The 23,553-nt window shown below is 46.2% G+C and overlaps 1 protein-coding gene across 1 annotated transcript in view; it reads left to right on the top strand.

Annotated features, from left to right (window-relative positions):
• The window catches only part of LOC110536362 (protein Niban 2), a 54,157-nt gene that overhangs the window by 12,571 nt on the left and 18,033 nt on the right, over positions 1 to 23,553 (top strand). Inside the window, exons 2-12 of the mRNA XM_021622109.3 lie at positions 5,148 to 5,278; positions 6,633 to 6,761; positions 6,996 to 7,101; positions 8,189 to 8,356; positions 18,638 to 18,753; positions 19,404 to 19,508; positions 19,781 to 19,943; positions 21,077 to 21,264; positions 21,516 to 21,671; positions 22,639 to 22,752; positions 23,022 to 23,129. Of these exons, the coding sequence (XP_021477784.3) occupies positions 5,148 to 5,278; positions 6,633 to 6,761; positions 6,996 to 7,101; positions 8,189 to 8,356; positions 18,638 to 18,753; positions 19,404 to 19,508; positions 19,781 to 19,943; positions 21,077 to 21,264; positions 21,516 to 21,671; positions 22,639 to 22,752; positions 23,022 to 23,129 (1,484 nt within the window). The remainder of the gene's footprint in view (positions 1 to 5,147; positions 5,279 to 6,632; positions 6,762 to 6,995; positions 7,102 to 8,188; positions 8,357 to 18,637; positions 18,754 to 19,403; positions 19,509 to 19,780; positions 19,944 to 21,076; positions 21,265 to 21,515; positions 21,672 to 22,638; positions 22,753 to 23,021; positions 23,130 to 23,553) is intronic.

Raw genomic sequence — 23,553 nt, 5'->3', positions numbered from 1 at the left:
GTCTCCCTCTACCCTGCCAGCAGACCATTCCTCCCTACGCTACGTTTACAGTCTCCCTCTACCCTGCCAGCAGGCCATTCCTCCCTACGCTACGTTTACAGTCTCCCTCTACCCTGCCAGCAGACCACTCCTCCCTACGCTACGTTTACAGTCTCCCTCTACCCTGCCAGCAGACCATTCCTCCCTACGCTACGTTTACAGTCTCCCTCTACCCTGCCAGCAGACCATTCCTCCCTACGCTACGTTACGTTTACAGTCTCCCTCTACCTTGCCAGCAGGCCATTCCTCCCTATGCTACGTTACGTTTACAGTCTCCCTCTACCCTGCCAGCAGGCCATTCCTCCCTACGCTACGTTTACAGTCTCCCTCTACCCTGCCAGCAGACCATTCCTCCCTACGCTACGTTTACAGTCTCCCTCTACCCTGCCAGCAGACCATTCCTCCCTACGCTACGTTTACAGTCTCCCTCTACCCTGCCAGCAGGCCATTCCTCCCTACGCTACGTTTACAGTCTCCCTCTACCCTGCCAGCAGGCCATTCCTCCCTACGCTACGTTTACAGTCTCCCTCTACCCTGCCAGCAGGCCATTCCTCCCTACGCTACGTTTACAGTCTCCCTCTACCCTGCCAGCAGACCATTCCTCCCTATGCTACGTTACGTTTACAGTCTCCCTCTGCCCTGCCAGCAGACCATTCCTCCCTACGCTACGTTACGTTTACAGTCTCCCTCTGCCCTGCCAGCAGGCCATTCCTCCCTACGCTACGTTTACAGTCTTCCTCTACCCTGCCAGCAGGCCATTCCTCCCTACGCTACGTTTACAGTCTCCCTCTACCCTGCCAGCAGGCCATTCCTCCCTACGCTACGCTTCGTTTACAGTCTCCCTCTACCCTGCCAGCAGGCCATTCCTCCCTACGCTACGTTTACAGTCTCCCTCTACCCTGCCAGCAGACCATTCCTCCCTACGCTACGTTTACAGTCTCCCTCTACCCTGCCAGCAGACCATTCCTCCCTACGCTACGTTTACAGTCTCCCTCTACCCTGCCAGCAGGCCATTCCTCCCTACGCTACGCTTCGTTTACAGTCTCCCTCTACCCTGCCAGCAGGCCATTCCTCCCTACGCTACGTTTACAGTCTCCCTCTACCCTGCCAGCAGACCATTCCTCCCTACGCTACGTTTACAGTCTCCCTCTACCCTGCCAGCAGACCATTCCTCCCTACGCTACGTTTACAGTCTCCCTCTATCCTGCCAGCAGGCCATTCCTCCCTACGCTACGTTTACAGTCTCCCTCTACCCTGCCAGCAGGCCATTCCTCCCTACGCTACGTTTACAGTCTCCCTCTACCCTGCCAGCAGGCCATTCCTCCCTACGCTACGTTTACAGTCTCCCTCTACCCTGCCAGCAGACCATTCCTCCCTACGCTACGTTTACAGTCTCCCTCTACCCTGCCAGCAGACCATTCCTCCCTACGCTACATTTACAGTCTCCCTCTACCCTGCCAGCAGACCATTCCTCCCTACGCTACGTTTACAGTCTCCCTCTACCCTGCCAGCAGACCATTCCTCCCTACGCTACGTTTACAGTCTGCCTCTACCCTGCCAGCAGACCATTCCTCCCTACGCTACGTTTACAGTCTCCCTCTACCCTGCCAGCAAGCCATTCCTCCCTACGCTACGTTTACAGTCTCCCTCTACCCTGCCAGCAGACCATTCCTCCCTACGCTACGTTTACAGTCTCCCTCTACCCTGCCAGCAGACCATTCCTCCCTACACTACGTTTACAGTCTCCCTCTACCCTGCCAGCAGACCATTCCTCCCTACGCTACGTTTACAGTCTCCCTCTACCCTGCCAGCAGGCCATTCCTCCCTACGCTACGTTTAGTCTCCCTCTACCCTGCCAGCAGACCATTCCTCCCTACGCTACGTTTACAGTCTCCCTCTACCCTGCCAGCAGGCCATTCCTCCCTACGCTACGTTTAGTCTCCCTCTACCCTGCCAGCAGACCATTCCTCCCTACGCTACGTTTACAGTCTCCCTCTACCCTGCCAGCAGACCATTCCTCCCTACGCTACGTTTAGTCTCCCTCTACCCTGCCAGCAGACCATTCCTCCCTACGCTACGTTTACAGTCTCCCTCTACCCTGCCAGCAGACCACTCCTCCCTACGCTACGTTTACAGTCTCCCTCTACCCTGCCAGCAGACCATTCCTCCCTACGCTACGTTTACAGTCTCCCTCTACCCTGCCAGCAGACCATTCCTCCCTACGCTACATTTACAGTCTCCCTCTACCCTGCCAGCAGGCCATTCCTCCCTACGCTACGTTTACAGTCTCCCTCTACCCTGCCAGCAGACCATTCCTCCCTACGCTACGTTTACAGTCTCCCTCTACCCTGCCAGCAGACCATTCCTCCCTACGCTACGTTTACAGTCTCCCTCTATCCTGCCAGCAGGCCATTCCTCCCTACGCTACGTTTACAGTCTCCCTCTACCCTGCCAGCAGGCCATTCCTCCCTACGATACGTTTACAGTCTCCCTCTACCCTGCCAGCAGGCCATTCCTCCCTACGCTACGTTTACAGTCTCCCTCTACTCTGCCAGCAGACCATTCCTCCCTACGATACGTTTACAGTCTCCCTCTACCCTGCCAGCAGACCATTCCTCCCTACGCTACGTTTACAGTCTCCCTCTACCCTGCCAGCAGACCATTCCTCCCTACGCTACGTTTACAGTCTCCCTCTACCCTGCCAGCAGACCATTCCTCCCTACGCTACGTTTACAGTCTCCCTCTACCCTGCCAGCAGACCATTCCTCCCTACGCTACGTTTACAGTCTCCCTCTACCCTGCCAGCAGGCCATTCCTCCCTACGCTACGTTTAGTCTCCCTCTACCCTGCCAGCAGACCATTCCTCCCTACGCTACGTTTACAGTCTCCCTCTACCCTGCCAGCAGGCCATTCCTCCCTACGCTACGTTTACAGTCTCCCTCTACCCTGCCAGCAGACCATTCCTCCCTACGCTACGTTTACAGTCTCCCTCTACCCTGCCAGCAGACCATTCCTCCCTACGCTACGTTTACAGTCTCCCTCTACCCTGCCAGCAGACCATTCCTCCCTACGCTACGTTTACAGTCTCCCTCTACCCTGCCAGCAGACCATTCCTCCCTACGCTACGTTTACAGTCTCCCTCTACCCTGCCAGCAGGCCATTCCTCCCTACGCTACGTTTAGTCTCCCTCTACCCTGCCAGCAGACCATTCCTCCCTACGCTACGTTTACAGTCTCCCTCTACCCTGCCAGCAGGCCATTCCTCCCTACGCTACGTTTAGTCTCCCTCTACCCTGCCAGCAGACCATTCCTCCCTACGCTACGTTTACAGTCTCCCTCTACCCTGCCAGCAGACCATTCCTCCCTACGCTACGTTTACAGTCTCCCTCTACCCTGCCAGCAGACCATTCCTCCCTACGCTACGTTTACAGTCTCCCTCTACCCTGCCAGCAGACCATTCCTCCCTACGCTACGTTTACAGTCTCCCTCTACCCTGCCAGCAAGCCATTCCTCCCTACGCTACGTTTACAGTCTCCCTCTACCCTGCCAGCAGACCATTCCTCCCTACGCTACGTTTACAGTCTCCCTCTACCCTGCCAGCAGACCATTCCTCCCTACGCTACGTTTACAGTATCCCTCTACCCTGCCAGCAGACCATTCCTCCCTACGCTACGTTTACAGTCTCCCTCTACCCTGCCAGCAGGCCATTCCTCCCTACGCTACGTTTAGTCTCCCTCTACCCTGCCAGCAGGCCATTCCTCCCTACGCTACGTTTACAGTCTCCCTCTACCCTGCCAGCAGGCCATTCCTCCCTACGCTACGTTTACAGTCTCCCTCTACCCTGCCAGCAGACCATTCCTCCCTACGCTACGTTTACAGTCTCCCTCTACCCTGCCAGCAGACCATTCCTCCCTACGCTACGTTTACAGTCTCCCTCTACCCTGCCAGCAGACCATTCCTCCCTACGCTACGTTTACAGTCTCCCTCTACCCTGCCAGCAGACCATTCCTCCCTACGCTACGTTTACAGTCTCCCTCTACCCTGCCAGCAGACCATTCCTCCCTACGCTACGTTTACAGTCTCCCTCTACCCTGCCAGCAAGCCATTCCTCCCTACGCTACGTTTACAGTCTCCCTCTACCCTGCCAGCAGACCATTCCTCCCTACGCTACGTTTACAGTCTCCCTCTACCCTGCCAGCAGACCATTCCTCCCTACGCTACGTTTACAGTCTCCCTCTACCCTGCCAGCAGACCATTCCTCCCTACGCTACGTTTACAGTCTCCTTCTACCCTGCCAGCAGACCATTCCTCCCTATGCTACGTTTACAGTCTCCCTCTACCCTGCCAGCAGACCATTCCTCCCTACGCTACGTTTACAGTCTCCCTCTACCCTGCCAGCAGACCATTCCTCCCTACGCTACATTCACAGCACCACTCTCTCTAAATAAAGGGGATGGTAAAAACCAAACAGAGTATCTTCATTCCGTTCTCTCTGAGGTAGACAGACATAAAGAGACCAAGTTAACACCAGAAACCTAAGTAAGCCTTGTCTAAACCAGAATGGCCCGTAGTCACACTAACAGAGTGCTAAACTAGTTTGTTGAAGGTCCAGGGGTGTAACTTTGAAGTCGGGCCTTTTCAGTTTCACAAACGGGTTGATGGTGTGCCAGGTTTGTTGCCATGCCAACTCCATTTGGTAAAATATTGAAATGCTGAACTGAAGGCTAACTCTGTAATGCAAACACTGCCGTGTGGACATTCTGATAAAGGACACAAAGGACCACGTGAAATGTGGTAATTATTTCTTTACACTGTGCTAAGCGTAGTAAATAGTGATCGAGGTAACCGGCAAAAGGCGACCCTTTGCATTCAGATGGTTACTTAACACGTGAATGAAGAATACACTTACAAATACATCACTATTGACAGGGAATGTCGTCATACAACGTTTGATTTGCAACACCTCAGGTCTGTTCGGGGATGTAGCATTACAGATCTTTCCGATAGAAGTGTAGAAATGTTATGAATAGAGCTGACATGACTCCGTATCTTCCAACACTGAGTGTTTCATGTCCCCTAATATAGCCTTGTCCTTCCTTCCTCCCGCAGCCAGGACAGGCGAGGTGATTGGAGAGTTTAGCCGTCTGTATGAGCAACAGTATGCAGTGGCCCTTTTCAACAAGGTCCGCTTTGACATCGAGGGAGGAGGTGGGCCCCAGCCACAGCTACTGCACCGCAAGGTAATTCACTTTCTCCTCCACTCCTCTTGTCCTCTACTCTGTTTCTGCCCTGATAAGGTGACAGAATAACACCTGAAGTTCTGACATTTGGAACACTTTGCCCACACTATGTTGAAACTCAAGAAACTCGCCTCGCTATATCAATATCAGTTTGTTCTGAAGATTGAAGTGTGTTCAGATATAATAGTAGCTACAGCATGAGAAGTCCTTGCCACTCCCACTTAAGCCAGAGGAGTAAACAGTAGTTTAGAGTTCTGTGCTAGGCTACAGAGAGAATCATTCAAGGAGCATTGAGATATTTCCATCTCTGTGTAACAGATGTGAAGTACAAGTTACCCTGGTGTGATGCCACTGTCCCTGAGGTATCAAGTCAACCGTGCTACGAATGGAGGGAGCAACAATCTAACTTGTGACTTCTTGAGCCACTGCCACATTTGACTTTAGGGAGAGTGAGGTCACTGCAGAGGACCCTAGGGCTCGATTTAAATCCGTAGCGCTGAAGATCTGCTTTGTAGCACGATTGACATTTTAAAGGCAATGTTCCCGCCTTAGCAGAGACTGCATTCACAGTAAACGATGTCATTTTGGCTCAATTAGACATGACCTTTACATTTCAACCGCTCTATAAAGGCGATTTGCACATGGGCCACTGTAAACGGCAATTGAACCGCAAGAATATTTGCCTACCGTGTGTCGTGACCAGCGGTCCCGGGTTGTCAGCTCGAATGTTGTAGTAAAAAAGTTGGTCAACCATGCGTAGGGAATGTTCAAGACTTTTCCAGCTGCCGCCCTACTCCCAGAACCTTTGATGCTTTCCGCAGCCAGTCTGTAAGCGCATTAATGCTGAACATAAGCGCTATGGTTTGAATCGAGCCCCTAGTATAACTCTTTTATTAGGCTTCTCCTGAGGGTCCAGTGTTAAGCCTGTTGCCCTGTTTTTAAAGGCCCGTAACACTCTCGTAAAGAGAAACAGTTAGCTACATTCTGTCTGGTGTTACAGCTGCACTGACAATGCTAACTACATGAGGCTGTGTAAGAGATTGCAGTTTTATTGTCAGTGAGGTTTTTGAGGAATGTTGGCTGTTTTCCTGAGAACAACAATACTGTCTTGATGGGCAAATGATTGGATAAATTACTCAACACTACTGTGTCTAGACTACATTTGAGACATCACAGACAGTAGTACCACATGGCAATGTAGTAAGTATACCTGATGTTTCAAGAGGAACTCCAAGGCTTTAAATAGTAGGCCAGTCCTTGGTCCATGAAGATGGACCAGTCCACCAAAGAGGTGATGTCCCTAGATGCCAGTCATCAGAAGGTTTTTACAGACTCTCCTGTCCGGCCCATTCAGGTTCCTCTGGAGAATAGATCCATCTTCTCTGGAGCTCTGTTCCAGTTTCTGGAGGAGAATAATAAATGGAGAAACCACTTCATCTTCGTTCCTGACTCCTACACTATCAACTACTATGACAACAAAGCGGTAAGGAAAGATTTAATTCAAATGCCCCCCCCCCCCATTATGATGGTGCATTTGTCAGTATTAGTGAATTGGCTAATAAAATGTGTCAATCCCTGTAATGTACATGGAGTTCTAGATGTGTGTTATATCTGCAAGGCTCATTCTCATAAATGTCATATTGTCAACAAGTTTAACTTTTGGGGATAAAGATGCAATAGAGCGTTACATCTGCCTTGTCCTTGTGTTCCCCGTCAGTCTCACGAGAGAGGGCTTCACCCCAAGGGGAACATCAACTGTGCTGGGTACAAAGTGCTGACTTCAATGGATCAGTACCTGGAGCTGCTCAACAACAGCCTGCCTGGTGAGAACATGTTAGGACTGAGAACCAGCGAAGGGAGTGAGGCACATGTTAGGACTGAGAACCAGCGAAGGGGGTGGGGGTGAGGCACATGTTAGGATTGAGAACCAGCGAAGGGAGTGAGGCACATGTTAGGACTGAGAACCAGCGAAGGGGGTGGGGGTGAGGCACATGTTAGGACTGAGAACCAGAGAAGGGGGTGGGGGTGAGGCACATGTTAGGACTGAGAAGGGGGTGGGGGTGAGGCACATGTTAGGACTGAGAAGGGGGTGGGGGTGAGGCACATGTTAGGACTGAGAAGGGGGTGGGGGTGAGGCACATGTTAGGACTGAGGTGGGGGTGGGGCACATGTTAGGACTGAGGTGGGGGTGGGGCACATATTAGGACTGAGAACCAGCGAAGGGGGTGGGGCACATGTTAGGACTGAGAACCAGCGAAGGGGGTGGGGCACATGTTAGGACTGAGAACCGGGGGTGGGGGTGAGGCACATGTTATGCAGGTTAACTTTTACTGTCATGAATCTTGCCCTGGCACCAAAACTGAGCGATTTCTGCCAGATGGGCCAGCTGATGAGTCAAAATTGCCTGTCATGAAAACAAACATTAGCTTTTTGGTCTTCATTTAGAATTGGGCATTAGGGTTAGCAGTGTGGTTAGGGTTAACATCAGACTTTGTGGCTGTGCTAGCTAGTGAACACTGCAGAGCTGCCTCCAGGGTAAGATTCAGGACCATAAATGCCAACCTACATATGTTAAGACTCCTCCCATAAATGCCATATGTCATCATTTTAAAGAGGAACGGAGACCTGGTATTGCACTTATGAACGGCTCGCTGTTATTTTATGTAATGTGGGCATGTTCCTGTTTCCAAAGGGCTGTTTTTGTGCTACTGGATGGTTCACAACATGTGCAGAAAGGATCACTTCCTGGCTGGTGCAGGACTGTTTGATGCAGTGTTGTATAGACTGTCAATTATTGTCTGAATATTTGGTTTATTGTGAAGCATTGTTAACACCATTTCACCATATCAACATTCCGGTTACATGTAAATGTACTTGTTGCATGAAGGTTATTGTGATGGTGTGTTTCAGGTGTAAAGGCTAAAGTGGGTAACTCTCCCTTCCTGAAGTGTGCCACCCAGTTCCCCCTGATCCTGTGGCACCCGTACGCCCGCCACTACTACTTCTGTGTGGTGACGGAGAAAGAACAGCAGAAGTGGCATGCAGTCTTTCAGGACTGTGTAAGACATGCCAATGATGGTGCGTATCCCTGTCAAACCAACACATTCAATCCCAGACACACTGTATTACCCGTCAAGATCATCCTGTCATTCATTCTGTGGTTGTGCGCATGTTGAAACACAAGTGTCCATTTTTATGGTTCTGCGGCATGCTTGAAGGTTCTGCGGCATGCTTGAAGGTTCTGCGGCATGCTTGAAGGAACTTAATTGCAGTGTTCAAACACAGTGAGTGACTGACGTGTCTAGATTAATTGGTTCCCAGCCTTGGTCCCGAGGTGTTATGGTGAGGCAGTTATTGAGTAATACATGAAGGCAAGAGCACACTTGTCTAGAATAAATGACCTCAAGAGTTTTGATATGTATAGCAAAGTTGATGATTTAGAGCCCCATTAACAGTAGTGCATTGCTACTAGCGGTAGCATAATGACATGTTAGCTGTTCCCATAGACTTCCAGTCATTGAGCCAACGACTAATCATTTAAGTGCGCCTTGACAGAAACTTATTCAAATATTGTATTTATTTATTGCAGCGGTGGGCCACCACTGCTTAATGAATATAGGTGAAACACTGGCTCAAGTATTTGAAAGATTTCAAATAGCATTGCCCACTAATTTCAGACTAGATATAACTCAAACAGGGAGAGAGATTTGAGCAGGGGAGTGGAGTGTAGCAGTGAAGTATACACTGAACTGACTGCTGATGAAGTGATTATGTCTGAACCCAGGAATTATGGCTTCCAACTGACCACCACCTAGCCAAACCCAGACTGTTGTCCTCCCACCATCCTCACTGTCTCTTGATGTGTCCCATCATGTTCCTCATGCAACAGCCTCTCTGCAGAAATGTAGATTGATCAACAGTGATAGAAGTGTCACCTGTCTCCATACAGGTCTGTGTCAATATAAAAGCCTAGTAGGTTTACAATCCAGTACATTATGATCAAATGGGGAAATGACTTAACAATCCTCCTAGGGACTTACTGATAGTGTTTTGAATTAGGCCACCCATGTTGGCTCTGTAGAGCTGCACAGCAACTATGTTGGCAGAGACTGACGTATAGCTACATAGTTTATACATAGTTCTATGGTTTTGGCTTCATTTCCTCTACAGCATGTGTCAAACTCATTCCATTGCGTGTCTGTGGGTTTACGCTCCTCCCTTGTACTTCATTGTTGAATTAAGGTCACTGGTTAGTAAGGGACTCTCCTCACCTGGTTGTCTGGGTCTTAATTGAAAGGAAAAAACAAAAACCAGCAGACACTAGGCCCTCCATAGAAAGAGTTTGACACCCCTGATCTACAGTATCATAAGCAGCCACAGCACTTGAGCATTGACATCTGTAGTAACATCCAGTTAGTTATAATGTCCAAGCAGACAGAAACTCGGGTGAATGTTGCATTGGAATAGCCTGTGTCCCAGTCTGTTTTGGATTCTGGGATAGACTATGTCCCCATAGCGACAGGGAAGACAGTCTCTGAGAGGGAGTAGCTACCTGCCACGCTGTATGCCATACACATGATTCAATATGTTTTAGAACTGGTGTCATGTTAACTTGGGTCCAACAGTTTCATCATTGACAGGAAGGAAATTAAATCTGCTGTATCTGTCTGCACAGGGCCTGTGTTTGGTTATTGTGTGCAGACCAATGTTTTACTTGAATTGCAGTGTCATGTTTTTATATACATGTATTATGAGTAGACCAGGAATACTTTTGGAGGTTTATTTATTTATTTTTAGCAGGGTGAATGTGAGGACAGTGTTTTGGGACGAGATCTATGCTCCCTGAACTAAGAAAAAAGAGCTGTACTGTACTCACTCCATTCTCTTTAGCCTCTACGTGGCCAACAGAATTATCTTTCATTGAGGAATAAATCGGATTAGAAAAACAGTCATGTCTGTAGAGAATCCCAAGAATGACAGCTGCCTCTTGCCTGCTCAAAGATTCCTTTACCAGATTTTCTCTATTAAGTTAGAGCTTGTTCCATTTGTCTAAACAACGGGCCTACGGTAAGCCCCGGGGGTCTTCCTTCATGCCCTCTCCCTCTCAACATAAAACATGTGGCCAGCTCATGCTAAATTCCCTACAGACACTTTCTTCTTTTGTCAGAAAACAAACTGTCCTCTAACTCTCAGATACTGTCAGCAGTACTTAGCATGTCTACTATACAACAGTAGATGACTCAATTAAGTCACAAAATGACTCTAATTAAACCATCAGATTGTGGACCAGGAGTGCTTAGTCAGGCAATCCATCCCTGTGCTCGTTTTGTGTAATTGTTATTTAACCTTTTTAATTAACTAGGCAAGTCGGTTAAGCACAAGTTCTTATTTACAATGACATACTACCCCAGCCAAACCTGGACAACGCTGGGCCAATTGTGCGCCGCCCTATGGGACTTCCAATCCCGGACGGATGTGATACAGCCTGGATTCGTACCAGGGACTGTAGATGCACTGAGATGCAGTGCCTTAGACCTCTGCACCACTCGGGAGCCCTGTTACTACACAGCTGATTCAAATGATCAAAGCTTGATGGTGAGGGTGTTTTTATTCTTTTGAGTAAGCTGTGTAGTGCTATAGCAAAAACCCATAAAGTGTACCCCTTGGGGTCCTGAGGACCAAGTTTGGGGAAACCCTGGTTTAGGGTTTGACTATCCATTTATGTTTCAGTCGTTTTAAGGATTAGCACTTCAAGTACTGTGATCTCTTTATTAGGGTTGCAAAAGGAGGGTATATTACTAGAAATGTTTGAAGTTTACCTGAGAACTACCAGAGTTTTGTATCTTTCAAGGATTTTGTGTAATCCATCACAAAACATCTAGTGGCCCTTTTGGGTACTTCAGGTTCTAACAGGTGTCTGTAATGATCCTGGCCCTCTGGTAAAATAGATTATAAAATAGATTTTAGAATTAAACATGTAACGACATCTGTAAAACATGATCCTAAATATAAACCCACTTAGTGCATACTATTTGTTTTTTTTAATATGAGGCTTTCAGCATGAAATATCCTTACATTTTTTTTAAACACTTACACAAAAAATATTTTGTGTCAAACTGGTAGCAGTTTTGGAAAAAAGTAAATGGTTGGAAGAGTTGCAGAGGAAATGAGAAATGATGTTTTTTTTATAATGCTATTTTCTGGAACTATATGGTCTTTGTACTAAACTCCTGGACATATGGACACATATTTTTGAAGTTATTCAAGTATAAATGATCAAAGTTATGATACATTTTCCAAAATTACTGAAGATTCTGGTAACTTTGGTAAATTACCGGTAGTTTTTCACCTCTACTCCTTATAACGGTAGCCTAGTGGTTAGAGCATTGGGCCAGTATCCAGTAAAAGTTGCTGGATCGAATCATCCTTGAGCTGACAAGGTATAAATCTGTCTTTCTGCCCCTGAACAAGGCAGTTAACCCACTGTTCCTAGGCTGTCATTGTAAATAAGAATTAGTTCTTTACTGACTTGCCTAGTTAAATAAAGGTTAAACTATTTTATTTTGAATTGCCTTATGACCCAATGCACAGACCAGCCTATACACAGCATATTACTAAATGTATACAATTTGTAGAAGCTCCAGTCTGATCCACCATCATAAAGAGGTGACCACAATGTTATGGAACCAGTCTGTAGCATGCACATCCCATATGTCAGGGGTTCTCAAACCTCTCGTCGGGAACCCCAAGCCGTTCCATGCATTTCAACTATTCCTGAGCTAGCACACCTGATTTCAACTTATCGTCAAGTCCTTGACGAGGGGAATCATATTAGATACAACAAACATGTGAAACGCCTGGGGGTCCCCGATGAGAGGTTTCAGGACCATTGCCAAATGGCACCCTATTCCCTATATAGTACCAAAGTAGTCCCTGGTCAAAAGTAGTACACTATATAGTGAATAGGCTTCCATTTGGGATGCACACCAAGTGTTCATGGAGCCAGGCCCTGAGTGGACAGACAATGTGTCGTACTGCTGGCAGCATAGCTTCGTGTTTAGATTGCAGGCTCAGTAAACTCTGGTATGTGGTGGCAATTCATTTCCTTGGCTTGGCCGCTCCTCCTCTCTGGCTCTTCAATGGTATTATAATTGTTTACTGTTATCACTTCGCTTTAACAGCAGGGGATTTGTCATTCATGCTAATGAAGCTTATTTGAATCCGAAAGACCGGTACGTACACGTGTCTGCTCTGAAGCTGGTCCCTCTATTTTAAAATCTATTTTAAAATCAGTCTGAAAAGACACAGCCTGACCAGCTCCTGATAAGGACATAGCTAACATGCCCCAGCTGTGACCCAGGCTTGGGTAGTGTGTGTAGCAGTGTTAATTTTGGCACTTTTTATTATTTTGTCTACTGTCATTTTGTCTAAAATATTAAGTCATAGTCACGTTGTAATTTGAATAATGACTTGGTCTAGTTACAAAGTGAGCCATTTTAGTCAACCAAATACCCTTTAATTTGAGTCACATCACATTTGTATTGCCTCCAGTAACCTATAGTAAACAAATCACTTACTTCCATGTGCACTAACATATATATATGTATATAGCCTTGTCCTACCAAAATGTTTTTCCTATTCTCTTCATAATAGCAGAAATATGACATGTATAAAAGTATGTGTTGCAGCGACGGCATTGTTATCAGACACTGCAGTCACAATGATGTCCAAAGTAGAACTGGAGCTATTGACTTTCGCCCGGTGATGTAGTCAAGTCACTAAACCTAGAGCCCCAAGTCCCCTGTGCTCGAGTTGCAAGACCCTATGGCTAAAGTCTGAGTCCCAGTGCTCCAGTCCTGATCCAGGTGCTCACGTCTGAGTCCCAGTGCTCCAGTCCTGATCCAGGTGCTCACGTCTGAGTCACTGGGTCCACATGAACTCAAAGCCACCGGTCGGCTGTATTGGTACTCCCCAGTAGGACCAGTCCTCCATTGGAATGAAGGACATTCTACAGTATTTCAAGTCGATGTTTAAAGGACAAAATTACATGTGTCTGTTTGTTGTAATGGAGACTAACATTAGCAGCAAAAAAAAATACTTTAAGAAATAATTATTTTTGAGGTTCAGTTCACAAAATATAATTTGAAAGTATGTCTGTCACAGAATAAATGTGTCAAACGAATGTTAATACATTAACATTAATAAATACGTTTCTATAGATTCCAAATCTTACAATGGAGGAGTGCCAAGATGGCTGTGCGGGGGTTTCAATACAATGCCCCCTGTCAGTCATCATGGTTTACAGTGCCTTCGGATAGTATTCAGACCCCTTGACTTTTTCCACATTTTGTTACGTTACAGCCTTATTCAAAAATTTATAAAATAGTTTTTTCTCCTCATCAATCTACACACAATACCCCATAATAATAAAGCAAAAATAGTTTTGTGGAAATATTTGTACATTTATTACAAATTTAAAAAACTGATCATGTTTACATAACTATTCAGACCCTTTACTCAGTACTTTGTTAAAGCACCTTCTGGCAGCGATGACAGCATCTATTCTTCTTGGGTATGATGCTACAAGCTTGGCACACCTGTATTTGGGGAGTTCTTTCCCGTTCTTCTCTGCAGAGCCTCAAGCTCTGTCACGTTAGATGGGGAGCGTCTCTGCACAGCTATTTTCAGGTCTCTCCAGAGATGTTTGATCGGGCTCTGACTGGGCCACTCAAGGACATTCAGAGACTTGTCCTGAAGCCACTCCTGCGTTGTCTTGGCTGTGTGCTTAGGGTCGTTGTCCTGTTGGAAGGTGAACCTGTAGCCAAGGTTCTGAATACTTATGTAAATAAGGCATTTTTTTATGCAAAAATATCTATACCGGTTTTTGATTTGTCATAGGGTGGTGTGTCAACCACGGGACCTTGTATCTGGCCTTTCCAAATCATGTCCAATAAGTTTAATTTACCACAGGTGGACTCCAAGTTGTAGAAACATCTCAAGGATGATCAATGGAAACCTGAGCTCAATTTCAAGCCTCATAGCAAAGGGTTTGAAAACTTATGTCAAGGTATTCTGTTTTTTATTTTTTATGATTTTGCAAAAATTAACAAGAATTTGCTTTGTCATTATGTGTAGGTTGCTGAGTATGGTATTTAAAATGAAATAAAACATTTTAGAATAAGGCTGTAACGTAAGAAAATGTGGAAAAATTCCAGGGGTCTGAATACTATCCGAAGACGCTGTATACAGTCGTGGCCAAAAGTTGAGACACTTAATTTTCACACAGTCTGCTGCCTCAGTGTCTTTTAGATATTTTTGTCAGGTGTTACTATGGAATACAGAATTATAATTACAAGCATTTCATAAGTGTCAAAGGCTTTTATTGACAATTACATAAAGTTGATTCAAAGAGTCAATATTTGCAGTGTTGACCCTTCTTTTTAAGACCTCTGCAATCCGCCCTGGCATGCTGTCATTTAACTTCTGGGCCACATCCTGACTGATGGCAGCCATTCTTGCATAATCAATGCTTGGAGTTTGTCAGAATTTATGGGGTTTTGTTTGTCCACCAGCCTCTTGAGGATTGACCACAAGTTCTCAATGGGATTAAGGTCTGGGGAGATTCCTGGCCATGGACCCAAAATATCGATGTTTTGTTCCCCAAGCCACGTGGTTATCACTTTTGCCTAATGGCAAGGTGCTCCATCATGCTGGAAAAGGCATTGTTCGTCACCAAACTGTTCCTGGATGGTTGGGAGAAGTTGCTCTCGGAGGATGTGTTGGTACCATTCTTTATTCATGGCTGTGTTCTTAGGCAAAATTGTGAGAGAGCCCACTCTCTTGGCTGAGAAGCAACCCCACACATGAATGGTCTCAGGATGCTTTACTGTTGGCATGACACAGGACAGATGGTAGCGCTCACCTTGTCTACTCCGGACAAGCTTTTTTCCAGATGCCCCAAACAACCGGAAAGGGGATTCATCAGAGAAAATGACTTGACCCCAGTCCTCAGCAGTCCAATCCCTGTACCTTTTGCAGAATTATCAGTCTGTCCCTGATGTTTTTCCTGGAGAGAAGTGGCTTCTTTGCTGCCCTTCTTGACACCAGGCCATCCTCCAAAAGTCTTTGCCTCACTATGCGTGCAGATGCACTCACACCTGCCTGCTGCCATTCCTGAGCAAGCGCTGTACTGGTGGTGCCCCGATCCCTCAGCTGAATCAACTTTAGGAGACGGTCCTGGCGCTTGCTGGACTTTCTTGGGCACCCTGAAGCCTTCTTCACAACAATTGAACTGCTCTCCTTGAAGTTCTTGATGATCTGATAAATGGTTGATTTAGGTGGAATCTTACTGGCAGCAATATCCTTGCCTGTGAAGCCCTTTCTGTGCAAAGCAATGATGACTGCACGTGTTTCCTTGCAGGTAACCATTGTTGACAGAGGAAGAACAATGATTCCAAGTACCACCCTCCTTTTTAGCTTCGTCTGTTATTCGAACTCAATCAGCAGGACAGAGTGTTCTCTAGCCTTGTCCTCGTCAACACTCACACCTGTGTTATCGAGAAAATCACTGACATGTCAGCTGGTCCTTTTGTGGCAGGGCTGAAATGCAGTGGAAATGTGTTTTTGTGGATTCAATTAATTTGCATGGCAAAGAGGGACTTTGCAATTAATTGCAATTAATCTGATCACTCTTCATAACATTCTGGAGTATATGCAAATTGCCATAATTCAAACTGATGCAGCAGACTTTGTGCTAATAAATGTGTCATTCTCAACTTTTGGCCAAGACTGTACACATCATTGGTTTTCAACACATCGCTTGCGCTGCCCATATGTGTTGCTAATATTTGCTTATCACTGAAAAGCCCTCAATTTCCTTAAACTCTTGTCCAGTCCACTTATTAGTCCGATTTTAGTCACACACAATTTTGTATAGTCTCATTTTTGTCAACTGAAATTGGAGAAAAAACATTTGTTTTTTTTCTGGGTCTATTTAGTCATCTAGTGTCGTCAATTCGCACAAAAAATGTGTTTGACAAAAATTGTAATCACTTTTTATTGACAGAACTTGCATATGGTTGGCAGATGACCATGTATACACACACATCCATTAATAGACAGTACTGGGATTTCAGCACAGGCTAGACTTTGTTTGGTTTAGCTTTTTTGGGGGCCCTCTAATAAATCCCTCCAATTTCTCCTGAGGCAGTTCCAAAATAAATGGCCTGGCCCCACCCTTAATCTCACTCACTCACTCAGAGGGAAGGGGGGGGGGGTCTGGGCCTGTGCACTTCCTGCCTGTAGCAATGTGCTCTGGTAGATTATCTACACCCCCCTCCCCCCTCATAACACTCACAGGCCTCTCACACAGCCCTACCCTGCCCTGCACACATTCACTTCCTGCCTTTGTCATAGCTGGAGTCCACACACACAGCATTTACACAGAATCTCATTGAGTTCATTTCTAAATTCTCCCATTTTTATCACAACACAGGGTAGCTCTTTAGTGGCCTCCTGTTGAGTTGTTTGGCTGGAGAGCCTGTGCATGCCATTCTAAATCTTGATTCCAAACACAGCTGGATGCGTTCATTATTACTTCATTTTGACGCTTTCAGCAGAGGTGGAGATAATCTGAGCAGGTGGTGTGATTGAACTCTATCCATTAGGGGGAGCAGGTGGTGTGATTGAACTCTATCCATTAGGGGGAGCAGGTGGTGTGATTGAACTCTATCCATTAGGGGGAGCAGGTGGTGTGATTGAACTCTATCCATTAGGGGGAGCAGGTGGTGTGATTCTGCCTCAAGAGAAGCTTTCACCATAACTGACTTGATGGTGGAAAGGAAACAGTACCTTGCCAAACAAATGTCAAATCAGTTTATTTGTTGTCTACACAGATTTGCAGGTGTTATGACATGTGCAGCAAAATGCTTATGTTACTATGTGAATTCAGACCCTTTGACTTTAACACAGTTTGTTACATTGCAGCCTTGTTCTAAAATGGATGAAATTGTGTCCCCCCCCCTCAATCTACACACAACACCCCCCAAAAAATGTTTTTTTTTTAGAAGTGTTTGCAAATGTATTAAAAGTAAACATATCACATTTACATAAGTATTCAGACCTTTACTCAGTACTTTGTTGAAGCACCTTTTTGGCAGCGATTACAGCCTCGAGTCTTCTTGGGTATGATGCTACAAGCTTGGCACATCTGTATTTGGGGAGTTTCTCCCATTCTTCTCTGCAGATGCTCTCAAGCTCTGTCAGGTTGATGCACAGCTATTTTCAGGTGTCTCCAGAGATGTTTGATTGGGTTGAAGTCCGGGCTCTGGCTGGGCCACTCAAGGACATTTAGAGACTTGTCCTGAAGCCACTCCTGCGTTGTCTTGGCTGTGTGCTTAGGGTCGTTGTCCTGTTGGAAGGTGAACCTGTAGCCAAGGTTCTGAATACTTATGTAAATAAGGTATTTATTTTTAGCTAAAAAATCAATACCGGTTTTTGCTTTGTCATAGGGTGGTGTGTGTAGATTTGATGGGAGGGGGGGTCAATACATTTTAGAATAAGGCTATAACATTACAAAATGTGGAAAAAGTCAGGACGTTTGAATATATTCCAAATTTGCAGTATATACACAGTGAGTTAACTGTATATAAACAGAATGAGGTGACCAGCTTTCAGACTACATACGGTACATGGGTAATTAGTTTCAAGGTGCAGTGTACCGGGCAAGTAGCCGGCTAGGCATGGCTCTTCAACAGTCTGATGGCCTGGTGACAGAAGCTGTTTCACAATCATTAAGCCATTATGGGGTGTAGCTACTTCAGTATTCGGAAATGATTGGGCGATTTTTAGGGAAGACAAAAGTTCTTACTTCCTTTAAAATGGTTACTGTGGATTCTCCCTGGGTTGCCATGGCAATGCTCTGATAACTAAAAGCAAGGCTACTCCCTGCTGCCACTAGAGGGTGACCTGTTCTGTGTGTGTGTGGTCACTCTGCAGTGGCCTGTTCTGTGTGTGTGGTCACTCTGCAATCTCACTGTATTAGACTGTTTCCTTTTAAGGAATAGCCGCCTACTCCGCTGTCCAGATTAAGACTGTGACCCTTGGTCTACATACACTTCTCTTTCTGGGCAAAGTGCAACAAACTAGGAATGGAGCTCCTTTTTCAAGCATGTTTTAGCCACAAATATTTTAGAAAGCATTTTGTATGTACTTTGTAGAAAGTGTAACCAATATTTTCTGAGATTGTTGTGATTTAAATGATAAACTTGTACATTGTGAATTTAGAAAGTATTAAAATCAACCATTACTATGTTGTTTCTCGTCCACTAACAACACTGCTCCTCTGTGGTTATCCCATAGGTTTATCAGAGGAGAGCCAGGTGCAGACTCCGGCCTTCACAGACGCAGTGAGGCTCTACCGCCAAGCCCATGGGCAGTATGGCACCTGGGAGATGATGTGTGGGATCCCCTCACAGGTCAGCATGCCACAGCGAATGACAGTCTGTGTCACATGTGCTGGTCTGATCTGTATGTGTCTCATTGGTGGTGTTATAGGGAGCTATGAAGGAAATCCACTGTTTGGTTATAGTGCGAAAACACACACACACACACACAGTGACACCACTCTCTGCCCTGTCTGCCTCCCATTCTGCTGTCCAACAGGGGGTCAGGGCCCAGTGAGTTCATGCCTACAGGATTGTGTCACCAGGGCAGGGGCCATAGTGACATCAACTCGCAGCTGGACTGTGCATCTCTAATGATATGCTATTCCCTATGTAGTGCGCTATAGGCCTTGGTCAAAAGTGCTGCACTGTATAGGATACCATTTGGGATTCATCCCTGTATGCTTCCTGTTGCTGTTCACTCTGGGGTTGCTGAGTCATACTGATGGTTATTTTGCTGACCAGGCCAGGGCTCTGACTGTAGGTCATACAAATTGTGGAGCGTGCGGAGCACCCAGATTCTGGTGAATAAGACTACGGATTTCGTATCACTATGGAAAAATGGCTGTCGGTTCTCATACAAATACTTTTGGACAGCTGAAGCAAGCTTCAAGGAAATGGTCCTTTCTAATTGTCATCTGTAACACATTAATCCACCTATGTGTTGTGTATCCCTCCTGTAGATTCTGGCCAACCTGGTGATGGAGACTCTTCTCCCTGAGCTCAGGGATCTGATCTCCCCTCGACTCAAAGGCAAAATGCACGACAGGCAGAGGAACTGGATGCTAGTAAGTCCCATCTCTCACCCAACAGTCCAAGTACACCTTTATATATTATACCAAGCAAGCGGAGAAATAGCTTACCCCTTAGCTTCTGTGGTTCCTGTTTTGACATGAGTCCCTGTGTTCCCCTGCTATGTACCTGATGGGTGGGCTTTACGCCAACATCTTCAACCTGTTTGTGTGTCTTTTCAAAAGGGCTGGGATCAAGGCAGAAGATTAATTTATTTTGACTGCAAGGAAAAGGGCTCAATAAAGTATTCTTCTGTGTCCCCATGCAGGTGTGCGACGCGGTGTATGGTCTGGTGGTGAGGCAGGCCCAGGCCCAGTACGAGGCTGTGGTGCAGAGCTGTGAGGCCCGACGCCCTCCTCTAGAGGCCTCCATACGCACAGACATGGACCAGATCATCACCTCCAAGGAGCACGTCGCCAACAAAATCAAAGGTGAGCCCTCGGTGACCTCTGCTGTTAGTTCTGTGGACGACTCTTCTCCCCTTTTCATTGTCCTATCTCTATCAAAATAAAGAAATATCACACATATATTTAAGAGGATGAGCCCTCCACAGAAGAATGAAGTTGACCCTAGTCCTAGAAACTGACCCAAGGTCAGTTTTTCCAACCACCTCGTGTGTGTGTGTGTGTGTGTGTGTGTGTGTGTGTGTGTGTGTGTGTGACTTTTTTACAATTATTCCTGCACAATAACAAAATAAGGTTACCCAGTAATTTATAATACAGACATGTTATTTTCATGCTACCCACAACCCCACCCAACTTCTCATCTACCTTCTCAGGCACAACCCTACCCAGACATCTCTTCCCTATGGCTGGGAGAAGAGCAGACACAATTTTGCAAACATTTATAAACAAATAATAACACACAGACATACAGTAAAATTACAATACAGTTATATGCATACGAAAAAACAAGTCATGAATTTTGTTGGAGTGAACTCATCTGACGTCTCTGCCCAATAAGGGTAACTTGGAACAGTAACTGGTCAATTCCAGTAGCTTCAGTGCACAGTGGATCATAGTCCTCCATGTCTGGTCTGCATGTTTATCTGTGAGTCCACAGGTATTTACCAACAGATTGACAGGTGATTTTCACAGCCACATATGGCTCGATTCAATCCGTAACGCGGAAAAGTTCAGCGTGATTTGAAAAGGAAAGGCATAATGTTTTCGCATTAGCGGAGACTGCATTCCCTTTAAACGCTGCATATGTCATCTCAATCAGAAAATACCTTTACATTTCAAGGGTGCAATCTGTATAGCAGCGACACAGATTCAGTAGAGCCCTCCTTTGACAGGTTAATGGTGTGTGACAGCATGTGTCCATCGAGTGGAACGCAGGAAGACTAGCAGCATTCCACAGTTATGAGGGTGACTAAACCTTACCATTACAGTCTGACAAACCTGCTGTCAGAGCGATGGCTCTGGTCATGGACAGGAGCTGAATTCCTTTGGATGACTCGTATCTTCAGAAAAGCACGTGTGTCACAGTAGAACTTCTGCCAGTTTCTAAAGTTATCTAGCCTTGCCCACTCTTTGTTGACATTCTCTCTACTCTGTCACAGCGGTGGTGCTGCCTAAGGCAGAGAAGCTGCTGACGGTTAGTATCCAGCCCTACATCAGCTCTATCCTGGAGGCCCTGATGGAGCCCACCAGCCGAGGCTTCTCTCAGGTCAGAGACGTCTTCTTCAGAGAGCTGGTGGACTTGAGCAAGAACACACTGAATGACGCCACCAAGGAGAAAGTGGGAGAGGTGAGAGGGCTCAGCTTCTGATTATAAGCCTAGTGAAACTGCATCTCAGGTTCGCGGCTTACACTATAGGTTTCCATAGAACAATGTAGTGATTTTACATTTGTAATTGTATTTGGGATACAGACGTGTAAAATGAATGACTAGGTTGTATCGTTCTACCCTTTTGGCATATTGTGTGTGTTCTGTGGGGACTATAGTAAGTATACTAGGTCAATGCCCAGTCTCTCTCTTTTTATTCCCCCCATCCTCAGCACATGGAGAAGATCTCTATGCTGGCGTTCCACCCGGTGAAGATGCAGAGCTGCTATGAGAAAGTAGAGGACCTGAGTCTGGATGGCCTGCAGCAGAGGTTCGATGTCTCCAGCCCCTCTGTGTTTGTCCAGAGAGCACAGATTCTCATGAGAGAGGTAAAACTACTCCTACACATTGAGGCCTTGTCCCGGCCAGAATGGCCCATAGGGTAGTAGGTGATCTCATGTTTTTGTAATGTGGGGCGGCTCCATGTACAAGTACACCACCTGGACAGGATACTCGTCTGTCTTCCTACACATTATTACATGCTGCAAAACGTGACACGGCGTCTTACTGCTGATAGTTTTTCAATGAGCTGATAGTTAGAGCTATCACACACACAGTATGTTACAACTAGTCCTCAGAATATGGTACTGATTCAATAAGTGCTCATGTCTCCTTTTGAGTTCCTGCTGGTGACTGCTGAAAGGATGCGGTCTGCAGGTCTCTGTGGTGGGTGGTTGTGCTGTTTTGTCTGAGGTCCTCAGATCTACAGGGCGTTCTTCATTGTTGTGGTTGGAGAACAAGCACATTCTGGTCAGCGAGTGGTGGGGCTTTGGTTGGCTGGCTGGTCTCTATTGACAGGCTGTAAGTTTAGGGAAAGCGATTCTGGAGCCATGTATTCACCTCCCAGTGTGTCCCCCATTGTGAAACACGTAGTCTGCCCTCTTTGTAGTGGCCATAAGCTGCTGGGAGTCAGACTTCTCAAGTAAAACAATGGAGCGTTTAACTTTGCTTTGCATCCAAGATTCTGTATATAATTCAGATGTACAGTAGTTCAAATCTTCCGTCAGTGTTCGGAGCATGCTTTGTGTAGAATGAAAGGAGGGAGTGTATTGGACAATATTCCACTAGTATACAGTAGAAAGATTTTATATTCTGTAACTCTACACTTACGAAGGAATTGTTGGGAAGATAGTGCCCCCTTGTGGTAAATGTGTGGGCATTTTCTCAGCTAGATTTTTGGAAATTCTGCAAGTATCTTGTGTGAATGTTGCTGTTATGTTTACTATATATCTTTTGAATATCTTATCCAACTTGCCACTAAGCTATTCCCTATTCCCTATTCCCTATTCTGTGCAGCAAATGGACGATGCGGTATACACGTTTGAGCAGATCCTCCACCAAAGTCTGGAGGACCAGGGGCCAGAGGGGCTCTGTAAGAACATCCAACGCTGCCAGGACCGGGTCATCAAGGTAAGACAGGAAAGGGTTGGCCCTGCTGCCCGCCATGGCACAGTGATGGGCAGAGGAAGGGTGGGGAAATAGGATTGATACTACACACACTTTCTCATTTTCCTGTATAGAAAATCCTACTATAGGAAACCAAGAGGGGATTTAGTTTATTTGTTTGTTTGACGTTTTAGCTCTGAGGTCTTTCTCAGTGATGCACTATATACTCTTATGGTGATTCCCAACCTCTTCTGACTTTCGTTTCCCTCATTTATGTCCCCCTCTCTCCTCAGAAATTTGACTATGACAGCAGCACAGTCCGGAAGAGGTTCTTCAGAGAGGCTCTTCTTCAGATCTTCATCCCTTACATGCTGAAGCAGCTCACTCCCTCTTTATCCCCTGTAAGTCTATCAGCTATATACCGGCTGTTGGAACACTTCACATTCTAGTTTGACAGTGTGACTAGACATACACTGTTGGGTGAAATTCATACATTATGAGTTTGTAAATTCACTCTGGAGTGCTAGAGTGCATTCTGGGCATTCGTAAATTCAGAGTGTTGTCAGATTGTCCATTAGTAGATTCATAGCGTTTCGTTCTCGGAGCGCACACTGGACGCTCTGGCCGAGGAGTAGGGTGGATCCGAGCGTTCTGACCTCACAACAGCAGTCAAGCACCCAAGCTAACTGGCTAAAGTTGGCTAGCTACTTCCAAACACAAATGTGAGAACACCTCACTCTGACCATTTGACTTGCCCTAGCAGAGCTGGTTAGGCTGTTTTCATGTTATCTAGCGTGTTGGTAACTGTGCTGCTGGCAACAATTA

The sequence above is a fragment of the Oncorhynchus mykiss genome, chromosome 11 (genome assembly GCF_057628025.1).
Source record: "Oncorhynchus mykiss isolate SJ-2025 chromosome 11, ASM5762802v1, whole genome shotgun sequence".
Taxonomy (NCBI): domain Eukaryota; kingdom Metazoa; phylum Chordata; class Actinopteri; order Salmoniformes; family Salmonidae; genus Oncorhynchus; species Oncorhynchus mykiss.
The sequence above is the reverse complement of the archived record's forward strand: the minus strand, read 5'-3'. Positions and strand labels throughout refer to the sequence as shown.